At 44.4% G+C, this 19,991-nt stretch overlaps 1 protein-coding gene across 1 annotated transcript in view; it reads left to right on the plus strand.

Annotated features, from left to right (window-relative positions):
• LOC137341905 (uncharacterized protein C3orf20-like) overlaps positions 1–19,991 on the plus strand; it is an 88,792-nt gene that overhangs the window by 41,260 nt on the left and 27,541 nt on the right. Inside the window, exons 10-13 of the mRNA XM_068005411.1 lie at positions 5,666–5,807; positions 7,591–7,783; positions 12,128–12,220; positions 17,260–17,566. Coding sequence (XP_067861512.1) covers positions 5,666–5,807; positions 7,591–7,783; positions 12,128–12,220; positions 17,260–17,566 — 735 coding nt within the window. The remainder of the gene's footprint in view (positions 1–5,665; positions 5,808–7,590; positions 7,784–12,127; positions 12,221–17,259; positions 17,567–19,991) is intronic.

Genomic DNA, 19,991 nt, shown 5'->3' on the forward strand with positions numbered 1-19,991 from the left:
GTTTCCCCTGGATGGACAGTCTAAAACTAGGGGGCATAGTCTCAGGATAAGGGGTCGGCCATTTAATACTGAGATCAGGAGGCATTTCTTCACTCAGAAGGTTGTGATTCTTTAGAATTCTCTACCCCAGAGGGCTGTAGATGCTGAGTCGTTGAGTATATTCAAGGCTGAGATGGATAGATTTTTGGACTCTAGGGGAATCAAAGGATACGGGGATCGGGCAGGAAATGGAGTGGAGGTTGAAGATCAGCCATGATCTTATTGAATGGCAGAGCAGGCTTGAGGGACCATATGGCCTACTCCTGCTCCTATTTCTTATGTTCTTATGTTGGTGTTTAATTCACAATGGGGCCAAGAATCCATGGCGATTGTGGCGTTTACCCTGGGATTGTGATAAGGTTATGATAAGCTGCTATAGAAATGCAAGTTCATTCTTTCCATCTGATCCTGCAGTTAGATTGAGAAGCACCTACAGAACCCTGTCTGTCTTTAGTTTTACAGCCCCTGGGCATGACAGGCAAGTCTGCTACAGAAAAATCATGCTGGGACGCCAGCATTCTCACAGGATGAATTGATCCCAAAAACATACCTCAATCATTTTTTCCAGGTCGACAATATGTATAATTAGTTTAAAACTCTCAGAAGAGACTTTACCTGAGAATAGTTTATGATGTGCAATTTACAGATCTGCTCCCAGTGAAGTGTTAGTCAGGGTGTTCCATTTTGAATATTTGAGGGCTTTAACCCAGCAATGTGCTCAGATCAGAAATATTCAGCTCCCTCAGTGTCTCAGTGAGTGTGATACCCGAGCTATACAGGCTAGGATACCTGCATACTACCACTGGCCAGCTCTTGCCTTACCCATCTGCCGCTGAAATCCTTATCCATGCATTTGCCATCGCTGGACTCGTTTATTGCACTGCTGTCCTCCCCCTCCCCCAACTTGTCCAAACTTCAGCTGACTATCCATCTCCTGTCTCACACTGAGTCCTGCTCGTCCATCACCCACACCCTCACTCAGCTACCTGTCTCCCAAAGCATTGAGTTTAAATTCTTGCCCTGGTTTTCGAATCCTTTCATGGACTCACCCTACCCCAGGGGTGTCAAACATCCAGCCTGAGAGTCCTGCCGTCTGCCCCGAAATGGGCCTTTAATCTCTCGGGCGTTGCCACTCACAGCCCGGGCAGAACTGCCGCTTTTAAACTTCGCGCCGCAGCAGTAAGCATCCCCCCCCCGCCTCGATTCGTGATGTCACCCCCTCCCCCCTCGCTATGTGACATCATTCCTCGCTATGTGACGTCACCCCTCCCCCTTTACTACGTGACATTACTCCTCTACGTGACATCACTCCTCGCTACGTGACATCACCCCCTTGCTATGTGACATCACCCCCTCCCCCTCGTTACGTGACATCACCCCCTTGCTATGTGACATCACCCCCTCCCCCTCGTTACGTGACATCACCCCCTTGCTATGTGACATCACCCCTCCCCCCTCGCTACGTGGCATCACTCCTCGCTACGTGACATCACCCCCTCCCCCTCACTACGTGGCATCACTCCTCGCTACGTGACATCACTCCTCGCTATATGACATCACCCCCTTGCTATGTGACATCACCCCCTCCCCCTCGCTACGTGACATCACCCCCTCCCCCTCACTACGTGGCATCACTCCTCGCTATATGACATCACCCCCTTGCTATGTGACATCACCCCTCCCCCCTCGCTACGTGGCATCACTCCTCGCTACGTGACATCACCCCCTCCCCCTCACTACGTGGCATCACTCCTCGCTACGTGACATCACTCCTCGCTATATGACATCACCCCCTTGCTATGTGACATCACCCCCTCCCCCTCGCTACGTGACATCACCCCCTCCCCCTCACTACGTGGCATCACTCCTCGCTATATGACATCACCCCCTTGCTATGTGACATCACCCCCTCCCCCTCGCTACGTGACATCACCCCCTCCCCCTCACTACGTGACATCACTCCTCGCTACGTGACATCACTCCTCGCTACGTGACATCACCCCTCCCCCTCGCTACGTGACATCACTCCTCGCTACATGACATCACCCCCTCGCTACGTGACATCACCCCCTCCCCCTCGCTACGTGACATCACTCCTCGCTACGTGACATCACCCCCTCCCCCTCGCTACGTGACATCACTCCTCGCTACGTGACATCACTCCTCGCTATGTGACATCACTCCTCGCTACGTGACATCACTCCTCACTATGTGACATCACTCCTCGCTATATGACATCACTCCTTGCTACGTGACATCACTCCTCACTATGTGACATCACTCCTCACTATGTGACATCACTCCTCGCTATATGACATCACCCCCTCGCTACGTGACATCACCCCTCCCCCTCGCTACGTGACATCACTCCTCGCTACGTGACATTACCCCCTCCCCCTCGCTACGTGACATCACCCCTCCCCCCTCGCTACGTGACATCACCCCTCCCCCCTCGCTACGTGACATCACACCTCACTACGTGACATTACCCCCTCCCCCTCGCTACGTGACATCACCCCTCCCCCCTCGCTACGTGACATCACTCCTCGCGATGTGACATCACTCCTTGCTACGTGACATCACTCCTCACTATGTGACATCACACCTCTTTCCCCCCCCCCCCCGCTCTATGTCATAACTCTCTCTTCCCCCATTCAATGACATAGAATTACATCGAGTCTGCAGCACAGAAACAGGCCTTTCGGCCCAGCTGATGTTTGTGCTATTTTAAACCAGCACGGAATCTGCTAGAGCAACTTCTGGATTTGCACATGTATGCTCTCTGGAAGTTGCTCTTCCACTTGTCCTGAAATAACAGTGAGCCCTGTTTCGCTCTCTCTTATTTTTGGAGCAAATTCCAGGCATTATATTTTTGGTCTCTAGATGTTTTTCTATTACATCTTTGAATAAAGATTCCATTATCTCTCCTACCACCAACGTTAAAGCTAATTGGTCTATAGTTCCCTGGACTGGTTCTATCTCCCTTTTTAAATATAGGAATAACATTAGCTGTCCACCAGTCATCTGGAACTAGTCGCTTTACCAATGAATTTTTATATATATGTAATAGTGCCTCTGCCATCTCTTCCCTAACTTCTTTTAATATGTGGGGATGCAATCCATCCGGACCAGGGGTTTTATCCTTTCTAAGTTTGATTAGTTTATCAATTATCTCCCCCCGTTCTATCTCAAATGTCTTTATATCTTTTTTGATCTCCTGTTCTAATGTCATGCCCACCTTATTAGTCTCCCCGGTAAATACTGAGGCAAAGTAATTATTTAATATTTCTGTCATTTCACTGTCATTACCTGTGAGTTTATCGTGTGTATCCCTCAGTGGCCCTATCCCTAGCCCTATCCTGATTTATCTTTTGTTATTTATGAGTCAGTAGAATACTTTACTATTTCTTTTTATATTCTTTGATAATTTAATCTCATCATTCCTCTTTGCCTTCCTAATTGTTTTTTTTGACTTCTTTCCTAACCTTTTCGTATTCCCTTTTGTTATCCTCTCCTTTATTGTCTGTGTACTTAGTGTATGCCTTTTTCTTTAGTTTCAATTTTACCCTTACCTCTTCATTCATCCCTAGTGTTTCATTATTGATTAGTTTGTTCTTGATTTTAGAGGAATATATTTCTCATGAACTCTATTGATCATCGTTTTAAATATTTCCCACTGCTGTTCTATTTCTTCGTCTGTTAGTCTTGTTTTGCAGTTTATCTCCCCTAGTTCCATTCTCATCCCTTAAAATTAGCTTTTTTCCAATCTATTACTTTGTTCTTTGTCTTGTTTATGTCTTTCTCTTATTCTGGTTCATTTCCTATTACTCGATCCAGCAGTGATTGCTCTCTTGTTGGGCTTCTGATGTACTGGGTAAGAAAAGAGTCCTGTACACACTGTAAAATCTCCATTCCCTTTCCCCCCTTTCCCTACCTCTTCCCAGTTTATTTGGGGGTAGTTGAAATCTCCCGATCCATGATATCACGCCCATTCTGTGACATCACCCCCACTCTGTAACATCACCCCACCCCCACTCTGTGACATCACCCCCCTCCCCAATCTGTGACATCACACCCTCTCCCACTCCATAACATCACTCCCTCTCCCACTCCGTGACATCACTCCCCACCCCCCAATCTGAGACATCACCCCCCTCTCCCACTCAGTGACATCACTCCCCACCCCCCAATCTGTGACATCACCCCCTCCCCCACTCCATGACATCACTTCCCTCCCCCCAATCTGTGACATCACCCCCTCTCCCACTCCGTGACATCACTCCCCACCCCCCAATCTGTGACATCACCCCCTCTCCCACTCCGTGACATCACTTCCCTCCCCCCAATCCGTGACATCAACCCCCTCCCACTCCGTGACATCACCCCCTCCCCCACTCTGATATCACCCCACCATGACATCACCCCCACTCCCCCCTCCGACATTGCCCCCGCCACTCCCCTCCACCCCCCCCCCCCCCCCGCAGCCAGCATTCACGTAGGGTTTACCGGAAGATGAAGGTGAGAGAGAGACGGAACATGCGGGGCTGGAGACTGAGATTGGGATTTGGGGAGGGGGGAAACTGAGATTGGGATTTGGGGAGGGGGGAAACTGAGATTGGGATTTGGGGAGGGGGGAGACTGAGATTGGGATTTGGGGAGGGGGGAGACTGAGATTGGGATTTGGGGAGGGGGGAGACTGAGATTGGGATTTGGGGAGGGGGAGAGTGAGATTGGGATTTGGGGAGGGGGAGAGTGAGATTGGGATTTGGGGAGGGGGGACTCTGAGATTGGGATTTGGGGAGGGGGGAGATTGGGATTGGGGGAAGGAGAGACTGAGATTGGGATTTGGGAAGGGGGGAGACTGAGATTGGGATTTGGGAAGGGGGGAGACTGAGATTGGGATTTGGGGAGGGGGGAGACTGAGATTGGGATTTGGGGAGGGGGGAGACTGAGATTGGGATTTGGGGAGGGGGGAGACTGAGATTGGGATTGGGGGATGGGGAAACTGAGATTGGGATTTGGGGAGGGAGGAGACTGAGATTGGGATTTGGGGAGGGGGGAGACTGAGATTGGATTTGGGGAGGGGGGAGACTGAGATTGGGATTTGGGGAGGGGGAGACTGAGATTGGATTTGGGGACGGGGGAGACTGAGATTGAGATTTGGGGAGGGGGAGACTGAGATTGGGATTTGGGGAGGGGGAGACTGAGATTGGGATTTGGGAAGGGGGGAGACTGAGATTGGGATTTGGGGAGGGGGGAGACTGAGATTGGGATTTGGGGAGGGGGGAGAATGAGATTGGGATTGGGGGAGGGGGAGACTGAGATTGGGATTGGGGGATGGGGAGACTGAGATTGGGATTGGGGGAGGGGGGAGACTGAGATTGGGATTGGGGGAGGGGGAGACTGAGATTGGGATTTGGGGATGGGGAGAGTGAGATTGGGATTTGGGGAGGGGGGAGACTGAGATTGGGATTATACCTCTCAATGTGTTGCCGCCTTCCGAAAAGCAACACCTGTAAAGAAGAAAAGAGGGGGATGCAGGATTGGTCTACCTATATTTAAATTTTCATTAGCCTCCAAACTAACGCGTACATGTAAAGACTTTTTCTCTTTTCTTCCTTAATAGAGACTGTCCAGTGTACCGAAAACAGCAGATTCCCCCAAGACGCTCCCCATTAGTGAAATCACTATTCATTATCTAAGACAGCTGCACAGGAAGATAAAGAGCATTGTTGATGACTGGATGAGTTATTATAGAAGTGAAACCGGTAAGTAACTAGACCACATAAACTCCAGTCAAAATTGTGTATATACTTTGGTGTTTCTGAACTGCTGCACGTAGCGTTTGTAGGTGTATTTGGAGTCTATGGGGTAGACCTAGTCTTTGTGCGATAGTCTATAACAACATGATAGCAAATAGGGTGATAGCGAATTGACAGCCCATTTTACTTCTCTCCCATTGAATTCAATGGAAATAAAAATCGGAGAGATGTAACACGGACTGTCGACTCGCTATCACCCGTTATAGGCTATCTCACAAAGTCAAGATCTATCCCACATTCATAACTCCCAAACTCAGTCTCCCCCCCGTGTCCCTCCCATTCTACTTCATCTCACCCTTTGTCTCTAATGTACTTATCTAGCTTCCCCTTAAAGGCATCAATGCTATTCACCTCAACTACTCCTTGTGGTAGCAAGTTCCAGATTCTAACCACTCTCTGGGTGAAGAAGCTTCTCCTGAATTCTTTATTGGATTTATTAGTGAGTATCTTATATTTATGATCTCTAGTCTTGGATTCCCACAAGTGGAAACATCTTCTCTATGTCTACCCTATCAAACCCCTTCATAATTTTAAAGACCTCTATTAAGTCCTCCATGTTACAATCCTCCACCCCAAAATTCTCTGTTCCTCCCACTCTGGCCTCTTTTGTATCCCCCCTCCCTTCTCCCCACCATTGCTGGCTTTCCTTCAGGCACCTAGCACCTAAGCTCTGGAATTCCCTCCCTAAACCTTTCTGCCTCTCCACCTCTTTCTCCTCCTTTCAGATGCTCCTTAAAACCCACCTCTTTGACTAAACATTTGGCCCTCGTATCTCCTCCTTTGGCTCAGCGTTCATTTTTTTTCCTTCCGCCTCTGTGAAGCGCTTTCAGATATTTTTCTATGTCAAAGGCGCAATTTGTTTTTAAAGGGGTGTTGGAGTATGCAGTGCTTTGCCACAAGGTGTGGTTGAGGCAGAGACCATTGCATCTTTTAAGGAGAAAGCTGATAAATATTTGAAGTAGATGATGATATAGCACACGGCAAGAAGATGCATCTCCCAACTATAATGAAGTGCAGCCCTCACTCTCCCCTCTCACCCCATCCCTGGAACAAACATATGGATAAAACAAAGTATCAACAGATTGGGTGATGCACAGACACTTGTGTAATCTGACCCACTTTCCTGAAGACTAATATAGCACCATCGTCGCCAGAAATGTCTCGATACCTCCTGCAATATCCAGAGCGCAACTGGTGCAGTGAAACGGGACTCCATCTCACTCCAAAACCCCACCATGGGTGGTGACCAACCCAAAATGCTCATCACCTGTCCCTCCCTTCGCATAGAGCCAAAACCATCCAACCCACCCCAACCCACTCAATGTACAACCTCACTGAGCGTCAAATTTTGTCTGGTAACGCTCCTGTGAAGTGCCTTGGGATGGTTTACTACATTAAAGGCGCTATATAAATGCAAGTTGTTGTTGTTGTTAGAAATTTGGCCTCACATCCGACATTATCAATGCATGTAATGGCCAACTGACTGAACCTGATGGGCGAATATAGTCAAAAAAAGTTTGGCGACTTTTTTGTGGGAAAATGGATTCAATAAACACTGACAAGAAATTATGGTTTCATTAATAAAAAGTCTTTAGGGATGTTGGGGAACATTCTGCTCTTGTGCGTTCTCTCTGTACGCTCTTGTGCGTTCTCTCTGTACACTCTTGCTCTGATCAGATAGTTTCCTTAGAAAATATTTTCAGAATTTCCATGTTGTTCATTTGCACAGGTCTAAGCAAAATTAACCTAATCAGAGCTGCCAAATCCGATCCGCAGATCCGCAAAAGTCAATCGGCTACAAATCAATTAGATTTTCATGTTGTGTCGGCGAATTGGCCTCCCTACACAGACTACATTCGCTTCCTATCAGGTCCCGGTAGTGACAAAATCAAGTGTCTGCCTCGGAGTTGCACCTTTTCCAGGTAAGCCAGAGTCAAACCATTTCAGATCTCGATAATGCCTGCAAGATAAAAAAATGTGAGTGACGTCAAGTGCAATCGATCCAGTAGAAGGTGAGCTGGTCGGAGTTGTATGAGATAATTGCATGGTCAGAATGACCCCGTTCCATTGGTTCCCCAACTTTTTTTAAATTCGTTCATGGGATGTGGGCGTCGCTGGCGAGGCCAGCATTTATTGCCCATCCCTAATTGCCCTTGAGAAGGTGGTGGTGAGCCGCCTTCTTGAACCACTGCAGTCCGTGTGGTGAAGGTTCTCCCACAGTGCTGTTAGGAAGGGAGTTCCAGGATTTTGACCCAGCGACGATGAAGGAACGGCGATATATTTCCAAGTCGGGATGGTGTGTGACTTGGAGGGGATCGTGCAGGTGGTGTTGTTCCCATGTGCCTGCTGCCCTTGTCCTTCTAGGTGGTAGAAGTTGGGAGGTGCTGTCAAAGAAGCCTTGGCGAGTTGCTGTAGTGCATCCTGTGGATGGTACACACTGCAGCCACAGTGCGCCGGTGGTGAAGGGAGTGAATGTTTAGGGTGGTGGATGGGGTGTCAGTCAAGCGGGCTGCTTTATCTTGGATGATGTCGAACTTCAGCAAGTGCCCCACTTTTAATAAAATGAAATGGTGTTGTTGGTGAAACTGAATCACTTCACTGGGGAACCCCAGTTCCCACATGCAGTATGATTTGTATCTTATTGCTTCTCTATAATTAAAAGTGCCACACATGCAAAGTCACACTTGCACCTCATAGGCTCAAATATCATATTCATAAAAATGCAACAAATTGCTATTGACTAAACAGTGCTGTTTGCTCAGATCTGACTAAAAAAGGAAATATAATTACCAGTGAACAACTAGTAAGTAACAAAACCTTCCATAGCAAGGAGGAAAACTTATCAATGAATAAATAGTCAGCAACACAAAACCAACCAGTAAAGTTGCTCAAAATGCATGCTCGAAGAGGGTTTAGCAGCCATCTTGGTTTCTCAGTTACCATAGGTTAGGGAACTAAAAGTACATTTTCTAAACTACAAACACAAAATTAAAATTCACAACAACATCATTAAATGTATCTATAACCTTCGTTAGCTCATCTTCTGTGCACACCAACAACTACCCATGCACACCCCACTGGACCTCATCAAGATCTCTGATTGTGGGGCATGACCCTAGCTCCACATGGATCTACTCCCGGGCCATGGGAATTGTAGCAAATAACTAGGCTACAATTGTCAAGGTGACAGATATGGTGCATGGGACAAAATGTAGTGGATGTAATGTACATGGACTTTTAAAAAGCCTTTGACAAGGTACTGCACAGGAGACTATTGGAGAATATTAACAGGTATGAAATTAGGGAGCGGGCATTAAATTGGATTAAAATCAGATTAGAAGTAGCCAGTAGAAGTTAAGGGCAATTTCTTAGAGTGGTTGGAAGTGTCCCACAGGGTTCTGTTCTGGGACCCTCTTCTGTTCAGTGTGTATATCAATGATTTAGATGTAGGGCTGGAGGGAGTGGTGTCCAAATTTGCGGATGAAACTAAAATAGGAGGCATAGTAAATAATTCTGAGGATCAAAGGAAGCTGTAAAGAGATATTGATCATCAATAAGATGGGAGAATGGGCAAAAACGCAGAAGGTGGAATTCAATATTAGTAAATGTGAGGTGGTGCATTTTAGTTAAATAAAAGTAATAATTATACCTTGAATGGGGGAAGGCTGGGTGATGTGGAAGAGCAGAGGGATTTGGGGGTTCAGGTTCACAGAACATTGAAAGCTGCCGCTCGAGTGGATAAGACCATTAAAAAAAGATAATGGAGTACTGTGTTTTGCGGCAAGAGGCATAGAATCTAAAAGTCAAGATGTAATGGTAAGCCTTTAAAACGTTAGCAAGAACACAGTTGGAGTACTGTGTGCAGTTTTGGGTTCCACAACATAGGAAGGATATCGAGGCAATAAAGCGGGTACAACACAGATTCACTAGGATGCTCCCTGGTATGGGGAAATAGAAATACAAAGAAAGACTTGAAAAATTGGGGCTGTTTTCATTAGAACAGAGGAGATTAAGGGGTGCTCTGATAGAGGTAGGCACATACTCACAGAAATAGCTTTTCTGTTTTTTTTTAAACTGAGTGTACGTTTGCCTCAGAAAAGCTTTTTAAATTGTCCTCTTGGTTTTCAAATTATTTTAAGAATAATTACTGGGCAGAAAGTGCCCGAGGAGATGGAGAAAATATCCTCTCAGTTCATCTGAGGGAGCAGTACTGAGGCACTCTGTGAAAAGGTACTCTGCACATGCTCAGTCTGCACAATCCATGCCCAGGCTTTTGGGAGAGGCTGAGGAAATCAAATATAAACTTTAATGAAGTTATTAAAAAACACTAAAGGAAATTCAATAAATAAAGCTAATCATGTTATTGTGAAATATGTAAATTTTTTGATTTTAACATTTTGTTTTAGCCTTTATTTTGGATATTAGAAATTTCAGTTACTGAGAAAAAAATGGCAGATGAATAGAAATGTTAAAAAGCATTTTGAGTGATTTATGGGAACTCAGTGGCCAGATTGTGCATGCTCGGTGAAATACACTCTAACTGTAAAATAGCAGCTACTGTGTGTCACACAGCGTGACACCTTTAACATGGAAGATACCTATCACAGCACCACCTACAGGTATAAAAGGTTCTGCGGATACTGCGGGTATAATGAAATGTGCACCCCATTGGCTAAATTTAATATACAACAGACGTGTCTAAGTTGTACTCTCAAACTGATCGAAAACGGTGAAGCAATATCTATAAAAGCTCATACACACCCTTTGCACACTTGTCTTTCTGTGGGCGATTAGCAATTTGATGTCAAATTGTGTTAAATTATTGGCAGTTTTGTACTGTGATGCACTCCCACTGGGAACTGAAATGACATTACCCTAAATCACTTTCTGTAGGAGTCCTGCAACCATCACAGATATCTTTTATCTTGCCTCCAAGGGAAGTTGCAAAAGGCCTGAAAGGAGGAATCGATGATGATTTAACTTGAAGGGGATGTGGCATTGTGTAGTGCTGAATGATCTATATGCTCTGATCCAGATGAAGTGAAATGTAACCTCCAGTGACAGACACCTGCAGTGATGACAAGAAACCAGTCCTGAGATACATATGTGCGCATTGTTCTTGCATAGAATGGTATTTGACCCTTGTCATGTGCGTGCCACTATTTATGGAATGGACAGACTAACCTGACACTGAACTTGGGAATAACTTAATCTGGAAACATTTGGGTATTGCAAACTAATACTCAGTAGAATCACTGTTACAAGTTTCAGGTCTGCCTTAGATATTCTCCCAGGTACATTAGTCACTCTCGTAAGCGGTCTGAATCTCTTATGTTCAGGAGTGTGCCCATACTGCCCAATATCTAACCATATGATCGGGTAATGTAGGATTATAACAATAGGACCCCTTGTGATCTGAACTAGATCTGGCGTCTTGGGCACATGCCTTTACCTGCACTTCAACAATCTTTTAAACGATGGAGTGAGAAAAACTTGGTGAGACAAAGCCAGATACAAATTGTTAAGCTGCTTTATTTCACAGACAACAAGTAAACATACTGAGTAACAGTCAAAGCAAATTACACTTACTTCACTCAATCTCACTTCTCTCCTCGAAAATCAAGACCCATTAATAAACCCTCCGTCCCTTTTGTGGGCTTCTCAGTTGTTTTTGGCTTTGCCTTTCTTTCAAGGCAACTTCTAACTGCGAAAAGTGATCTCCTGTGTTTTAGCTTCCAGCTCGAAGCCAAGGATTGCTTCGCAACCCTTTGTTCAAAACCTGAACATGGGTTCTGTTCCTTCTTTTTGTTAATCCTGATCCCAGGAATCAGAGGAGTAGAGGAATCGAATCATCCTTCGCACAATGGGTGTGAATGTTTATTGTCCATCTAAGACGGGATAATGAATTGCTAAAGTATCTGGTCATCCTGGCTAATGGGCCTGGGATGAGACATTAGACCCTCATTGTATCAGTTTGAAAAAAGATTTTGAGCTATGATATTCCACAAACAGGCTCGCCTAGCTTTAATACGTATCTTAATGCCTGTGGCCCTTTTTGTTTTGAAACCTGTGCAAATTCACCGTGTTTTAAAATGCAACAATTAAGCATAACTCAATTTCAAAATCCTTTCCATCAAGGGAAGAAAATGATCAAAACGTTTTAAATGTGGCAGTCGCACTGTTGTAAATTGTCATAACGCATATCCCTGGTTCCTTATACTTTGCTTTTTTCTCATTATTAAATATCATTCTTCTCATTCTACCAGGGATTTGGCTTCATACGACATCAAAGAAAGCAATATCAGCTCATTGATGGCTAGCAGACGTGCGTCTCTTTCCCGTGCTAATATCAAACACAGGTAAGTGTGAACCAAACATAGCACTGACTTGAGTGAATCCATAAGCTAAGTGGCACAGTTTGGACTTATATTATTTGATACTATAAATTTTTAAAAACCAGGTCTGTGAAATTGCTTGAACTATAAATTATATGTTTGCATCTGAACACGCACTAAGATGTGGAATGTCTGTAAATCAGGTTTCCCAAAGACTGTGTGCACACACTGCTCTTAAAAAGCCACGATCTGGATTGGGAGGAGGTGCTGCAATTCCTTCAGGCGCCAGAGGGGTGTGCCGCAGAATGGTGACACATGGGCTTATCACCATGATTCCCTGCGAGGTTGGTTTCTCCTCTGAGTTAGGGGCAGAGAACCAAGTGTTCCCCACAAAGTGGAGGAGATAATTGCCCAGTGGCACTCGTACACATCTTGTTGTGGCCCATTGCAATGCAGCAACAGAAAACCCTCTAGGAACAGGCTAAGTTTCTGGTGCCTCGGCTCTGGAAGGGGTGCAGGTGAGGAAATACAGGGGGAAAGAAAATAAGATTTTTTTCCGTGTGTGATAAAGCTGGGTGATGTTGTATGAGAACTGAGTGAAGTATTAGGGGATTCTCACCGGAAGGACAAACTCTTTGAAGAATAAGAACTTTTTGGCTTCTGAGAAAGAATGTTATTACGTGTTATATTTTTCTGGAATGTAGCAGTCAATTGTTCGAATTCTCAAGAGCGCAGTATTGAGTATTATAAACAAGGAAAAGGATGTGGAGAGATGTAGCACAGGTCTCCAATGGGGAGGGAATGGAAATTATATTCTTGATAATAATATTACTGCTGCAACTTATTGCATATAAAAAATCTAAATAAGCTTTTTTGACATTGATTTCAAATGCAGTATCATTCTGCTCTCCCTCGTTTGGAGACATTCACTTATCTTCATGGAAAAATGGGACGTACATTGACAGCTTCATAGGGCACTTACAGTGAGCTTCTGCTGTCAACATGAAACCTTGCAGGATGGGAGTGACGTACAATATTGTAGCCTCGATTCTGTGGCCCCACGCCCGTGTCTTGTGAGGCTTTGCACTGGCAGCGGAGCCCTTATGGTTTCTTATTTTTAAATTCATTCTCAGGATGTGGGCGTCGCTAGCAAGGCCGGCATTTATTGCCTGTCCCATAGGTTTAAATGATTTCATCACGAACCTCACTCCTCTCAACCTTCACATCACAGCTCTGTGGAGCTGATGTGCTCGCTAACATGGGGAGGATTTGTCCTCTCTGCTGGATGGAGGGAGACAATACCATCAGGATTAAGGATTTCACTCCTGAATCGTTACAGTGGGAGGAATAAAAACACGAAAGTATGGAACACGTGAAGGCCATTTTGGCCATCAAGGCTGTTTCTGCTCCAGACCACTTACCTTCTGTTCTATCACGGCACCAATTTAATCTCTTGAGGAATATTTTGCATATTTACTTCCTGGATATGGTTACTGATCGATTTCTGACCCAGGAGCAAATAAGGGGGGGGAAAGCAACTCTGGATTTGATTTGATGTCAGGCTAACCATAGGCAAGGAGAGTATAAGGGCTTTAGGAAGGAGGACTATGGGAGAATGAGGACGCAGTTCATGGACTGGAATAGATTGTCAAGTGATGAAGTATGGAGGAGCAGGGATGTTCTTTTTAATGCAGGAATTACAAAGTCAAATTATACCACACGGTAGGAATAGGGAGTTAATGGCATAAAAGAGGAAATTGCTCAAATCTCCAGGTCAAGCATTAGACAGACACGGCACAAAGATGATGTGAAGACTGGTTTGACAAGCAAAAGTGGACGATGGGATTAGGATTTCATGGAACATAAAAACAATATACAAGGCGTATTGTACAATATATAAGGTGTATTATACAATATATAAGGCGTATTGTACAATATACAAGGCGTATTGTACAATATATAAGGCGTATTGTACAATATACAAGGCGTATTGTACAATATACAAGGCGTATTGTACAATATATAAGGTGTATTATACAATATACAAGGCGTATTGTACAATATATAAGGCATATTGTACAATATACAAGACGTATTGTACAATATACAAGGCGTATTGTACAATATATAAGGCGTATTGTACAATATACAAGGCGTATTGTACAATATATAAGGCGTATTATACAATATATAAGGCGTATTGTACAATATACAAGGTGTATTGTACAATATATAAGGCGTATTGTACAATATACAAGGCGTATTGTACAATATATAAGGTGTATTATACAATATATAAGGCGTATTGTACAATATACAAGGCGTATTGTACAATATATAAGGTGTATTATACAATATATAAGGCCTATTGTACAATATACAAGGCGTATTGTACAATATACAAGGCGTATTGTACAATATATAAGGCATATTGTACAATATATAAGGTGTATTATACAATATACAAGGCGTATTGTACAATATACAAGGCGTATTGTACAATATATAAGGTGTATTATACAATATACAAGGCGTATTGTACAATATATAAGGCGTATTGTACAATATATAAGGCGTATTGTACAATATATAAGGTGTATTATACAATATACAAGGCGTATTGTACAATATATAAGGCGTATTATACAATATACAAGGCGTATTGTACAATATATAAGGCGTATTGTACAATATATAAGGTGTATTATACAATATACAAGGCGTATTGTACAATATACAAGGCGTATTGTACAATATATAAGGCGTATTATACAATATACAAGGCGTATTGTACAATATATAAGGCGTATTGTACAATATATAAGGTGTATTATACAATATACAAGGCGTATTGTACAATATACAAGGCGTATTGTACAATATATAAGGCGTATTGTACAATATATAAGGCGTATTGTGCAATATATACTTACACAGTCCATCCTTAGCATGGGCAGCCGCCTACATTGGGCAAGTAAGGTCTAACCAGTTCTTATTACTATAGGCATCAATTACAAAGGCACCACTTATAACGTATTAAGCGCAGACTATTTCGGGCAGTTCAATAAGTATTTACCCTGTACTTACCCATTTAAAAAGCTCTGCTGATTTCAGCCAAAGTCAGGTCTTCAAGCAGTTTTAATCAGCTGTTTGCACTTGTTAAAGTGTGATTACCATAGTGATGAGATTCTGGATGTTAACAATTAGGAGAGGCAGTTACTAAGTGAGATTTCCTGTTTTTTAAAAAATATGTTGGTTACTTTGCTTTTTTGGTTTTTAGCCCGCACCGCGTATAGCGGGCAAATCACGTTAATATCAACACGAGCGGTGGGGACTGGAGTATATACAAAGTAAACTGAGAGTCAAGGAATTAGTAGGGTTGCTTGGAAAGACATTGATGGGAATGTGGTATCAGGCTACTGGGAAATGGGCAGAAATCCTGGAGAGTCCCTTTGGGTTTGTGTTCATAGAAGAAGCCTTTGACTGTCTCCTGGAAATGTGGGCTGTTTTCCTGGAGATTAGAAATGTTAAGGACAGTACGGATAAGAAAGTGATGGAAAAGTGGACGGTGCTGAGAGAGGATGAGGCCCCTGAGCTGGAGTCTACACACACACAGAGGTGCAGAATTGGTCACCAATCATTAGAATTGAGACTGGGACCAAGGGATTAGAGAGTAGAGGACATCACACCTACCTTCGCAAAAGGATTGTGCTGCAAACTTCAGACCAATGAACCTAACATCTGTTGTGGATCAAATGTTGGTGGCACCTCTGATGAGAGGGATTTTGAGACAGATTGAGGAGAATGAATTCATCAAGGCAATTCACCGCGACTTTAGGGGGAAGATCACACTCGATAAGCCCAGTAGGATTCTTTGAGGAGGTATCGGGGGTTCTGGATAAAGGGAACTCTGTGGATATTGTTTCTGTAGATTGTTGACAAGGCCTTTGATCCAGTATTACACAGATGGTGACGCACAAGGGAGAAAAGTATGGAATAAGGAGGCAATATTGAAGCAGATTTGCACCTGTTCCCCTCTCCCAAACCTGGTGTCATCGGCAAGTGTTGTCAGTTTTGTCTCTACCCAACTTCCGAATCATTGATATACAACGCGAACAACAAATGTCTGAGCACTGCTACTCAACCCATCCCACTGGTCACTCACCCACCCCCTGACACAGCTCCATACACTGCACCCCTCTCTGACACAGCTCCATGCACTGCACCCCTCTCTGACACAGCTCCATGCACCGCACCCCTCTCTGACACAGCTCCATACACTGCACCCCTCTCTGATACAGCTCCATGCACCGCACCCCTCTCTGACACAGCTCCATGCACCGCACCCCTCTCTGACACAGCTCCATGCACCGCACCCCTCTCTGACACAGCTCCATACACTGCACCCCTCTCTGATACAGCTCCATGCACCGCACCCCTCTCTGACACAGCTCCATGTACCGCACCCCTCTCTGATAAAGCTCCATCCACTGCCCCCCTCTGACAGCTTTGATGCAAATCTGCACCAGTAACTGCCCACCATAGCCGAATAGCTTTACCTCACTCAATGTTTAGGCTCACACAGAAAGAATGCCCACTTGTGTAAGGTACTGGGTGGGGGAGGGGGGCAGCGTGAGGAGGGGGGCGACTGCTGGAGATCAAGGACAGAAGAGGGTGGAGGGGGCATAATCAAAAGAGGCAAATATATATAAATATAAAATGCATTTGTGTGTGTATATATACATATATATATATATAAAATTATATATCTATAACTATATATGTGTGCATTTGTATCTATATGTGTGTAGGTATGTATATGTGTACATGTATGTGTGTGTGTATCTGTGTGATAGTGTAAATGTATATTGTATATATATATAGATATGTGTATATACGTGTGTAAGTGTATATCTATATATCTATATACATGTGGAGGTGTGTATATATTGTGTATATGTATATATATATATGTGTGATGTAAGAGTGTACATGTGTATATAAATGATGTTCCTCTCCCCTTGTTTTGTTTTCTGATTCCAATCACTAACTTCTTCCTTCAGGCTTAAGTTTCCTAAGGTTCCCAAAGAAGGCAAACCGTGGCTGCGTTCGCCCAACCCCTGCCCTGTCGCCCTGCGGTGTGCAATGATGGGCAAAGGAATGAAGCCCTGCAGGTGCAGCACTAGCAAGGTTCCCAACATCACCGACCTGGAATTTGACACCTTCATCAAGAGGCCGATACCGGACATCCAACAGATCATTGTTATCTGTGTGGTGTCATCACAGCAGCTGAAGCCCATGCCTTGTGAGAGGATGATCCAAGACTTGTACGAGGAGAAGAACAGGAACCGAAAGCTGCCCTGTGTGGAGGTACAACTAGCTGCCACCCCCCCACCCTTGTGCACAGCAAGATCCCACAAACAGCAATGTGATAATGACCAGATAATCTGTTTTAGTGATGTTGGTTGAGGGATAAATATTGGCCAGATAGTGGCTCTGAGATCTTTTACATCCACCTGAGAGGGCAGACAGGGCCTCAGTTTAATGTCTCATCTGAAAGACGGCACCTCTGACAGTGCAGCACTCCCTCAGTACTGCACTGGCGTGTCAGCCTAGATTTTGTGCACAAGTCTCTGGAGTGGGACTTGAACTCACGACCTTCTGACTCAGAATCGATTATGCTACCACTGAGCCAGGGCTCACACCATTATTTAGAAACCAGGAGTGGCTTTATTACTGTAATATTAACACTATATTACTAATCTAAACACAAGAATGTAGATAACAATTAAGTATTTAAAACTCTTTACTTCAGTTTGCCTTGTTTTCCTTTTTTCTCTTCTTCCCTTATCTTTCTCTCTCCTGTATCTTTATTAATTTAATCACTAATATCTTGCACTCTCATTTTTCAGTTTTTAGAATTTTTTTCTGTGCTCCCGGGGTCTTGCTGTCCATTCTGGAGGTGAGACCCATTTTGTTCGAAACTAGCCTCTGATTGACTGCAAAAGGCCGATTTTCCAGTCCAGTCAGGCTGACTTTGACCTGGTTTTGCTGGTCAAACTTACAAGTGCCACCATTTGATGAGTTATCCCGCCAATGTAATTTCAGCCAATGAAGTAAGGGTACAGTGATGTAATGGTTATGTCACTAGACTAATAACCCAATAGAACGTGCATCCAGGAGAGCTTTTTGAGCCAGCATGTAGAAAGTCCTACAAGAGAGGGGGCGGTACTGGACCTAATTCTAGGGAATGTGGCAGGCCAAGTGGAAGAAGTGCTAGTAGGTGAGCACTTTGGTGACAGTGACCATAATTCGGTGAGATTTAAGGTGGTCATGGAAAAGGACAGGGAGGGGCCGGAAATAAAGGTTCTAAATTGGGGGAAGGCAGATTTTAATAGGATAAGGCAGGATCTGGCCAAAATGGACTGGGATCAGCTGCTTGTAGGAAAATCCGCATCGGAGCAATGGGAGTCTTTCAGAAGGGAGATTGAGACCATACAATGGCAACATGTTCCCGTAAAGGTCAAGGGTGGTTCCAAGAACTCCAGGGAACCTTGGATGTCAGGGGATATACGAGAATGGATTAGGAAAAAAAGGAGGGCTTTTGGCAGATACAAAAGGCTAAAGACGGAGGAAGCCCTAGAGGAGTACAAAAAGTGCAGGGGGATACTTAAAAAAGAAATTAGGAGATCAAGGAGGGGCCATGAAATAACACTGGCGAGCAAAATAAAGGAAAATCCTAAGATGTTTTATAAGTATATTAAGGGTAAGAGGATGACTAGGGAAAAAATAGGGCCCATTAGGGACAAAAATGGCAATCTGTGTGTGGAGCCGGCAGATGTAGGAGGGGTTCTAAATGAATTTTTTGCATCTGTTTTCACTATGGAGAAGGACGATGTAGACATAGAAATACGGCAGGGGGACTGTGATATACTCGAACATATTAACATCGAGCGGGAGGAGGTATTGGCGGTTTTAGCAGGCCTAAAAATGGATAAATCCCCAGGCCCGGACGAAATGTATCCCAGGCTACTGTGTGAGGCAAAGGAGGAGATTGCGGGGGCTCTGACACATATATTCAGAACCTCTCTGGCCACAGGGGATGTGCCAGAGGACTGGAGAACTGCTAATGTAATACCATTATTCAAGAAGGGGAGTAGGGAAAAACCGGGGAACTACAGGCCAGTGAGCCTAACATCAGTGGTAGGAAAATTATTGGAAAAAATTCTGAAGGACAAAATTAGTCTCCACTTGGAGAAGCAAGGATTAATCAGGGATAGTCAACATGGCTTTGTCAAGGGAAGATCATGTCTGACTAATTTGATTGAATTTTTTGAGGGGGTGACTAGGCGTGTGGATGAGGGTAACGCAGTGGATGTGGTATACATGGATTTCAGTAAGGCCTTCGATAAAGTCCCCCACAGGAGACTGGTCAAGAAGGTACGAGCCCATGGAATCCAGGGTGCCTTGGCACTTTGGATACAAAACTGGCTTAGTGGCAGAAGGCAGAGGGTGATGGTCGAAGGTTGTTTTTGTGACTGGAAGCCTGTGGCCAGTGGGGTACCACAGGGATCGGTGCTGGGTCCCTTGCTGTTTGTGGTCTACATTAATGACTTGGATATGAATGTAAAAGGTATGATCAGTAAGTTCGCTGATGATACAAAGATTGGTAGGGTGGTAAATAGCGAGGAGGATAGCCTCAGTCTGCAGGACGATATAGATGGGTTGGTCAGATGGGCGGAACAGTGGCAAATGGAATTTAACCCGGAAAAGTGCGAGGTGATGCACTTTGGAG

This window comes from Heptranchias perlo, chromosome 24, assembly GCF_035084215.1.
Source record: "Heptranchias perlo isolate sHepPer1 chromosome 24, sHepPer1.hap1, whole genome shotgun sequence".
NCBI classification, from domain to species: Eukaryota; Metazoa; Chordata; class Chondrichthyes; order Hexanchiformes; family Hexanchidae; genus Heptranchias; species Heptranchias perlo.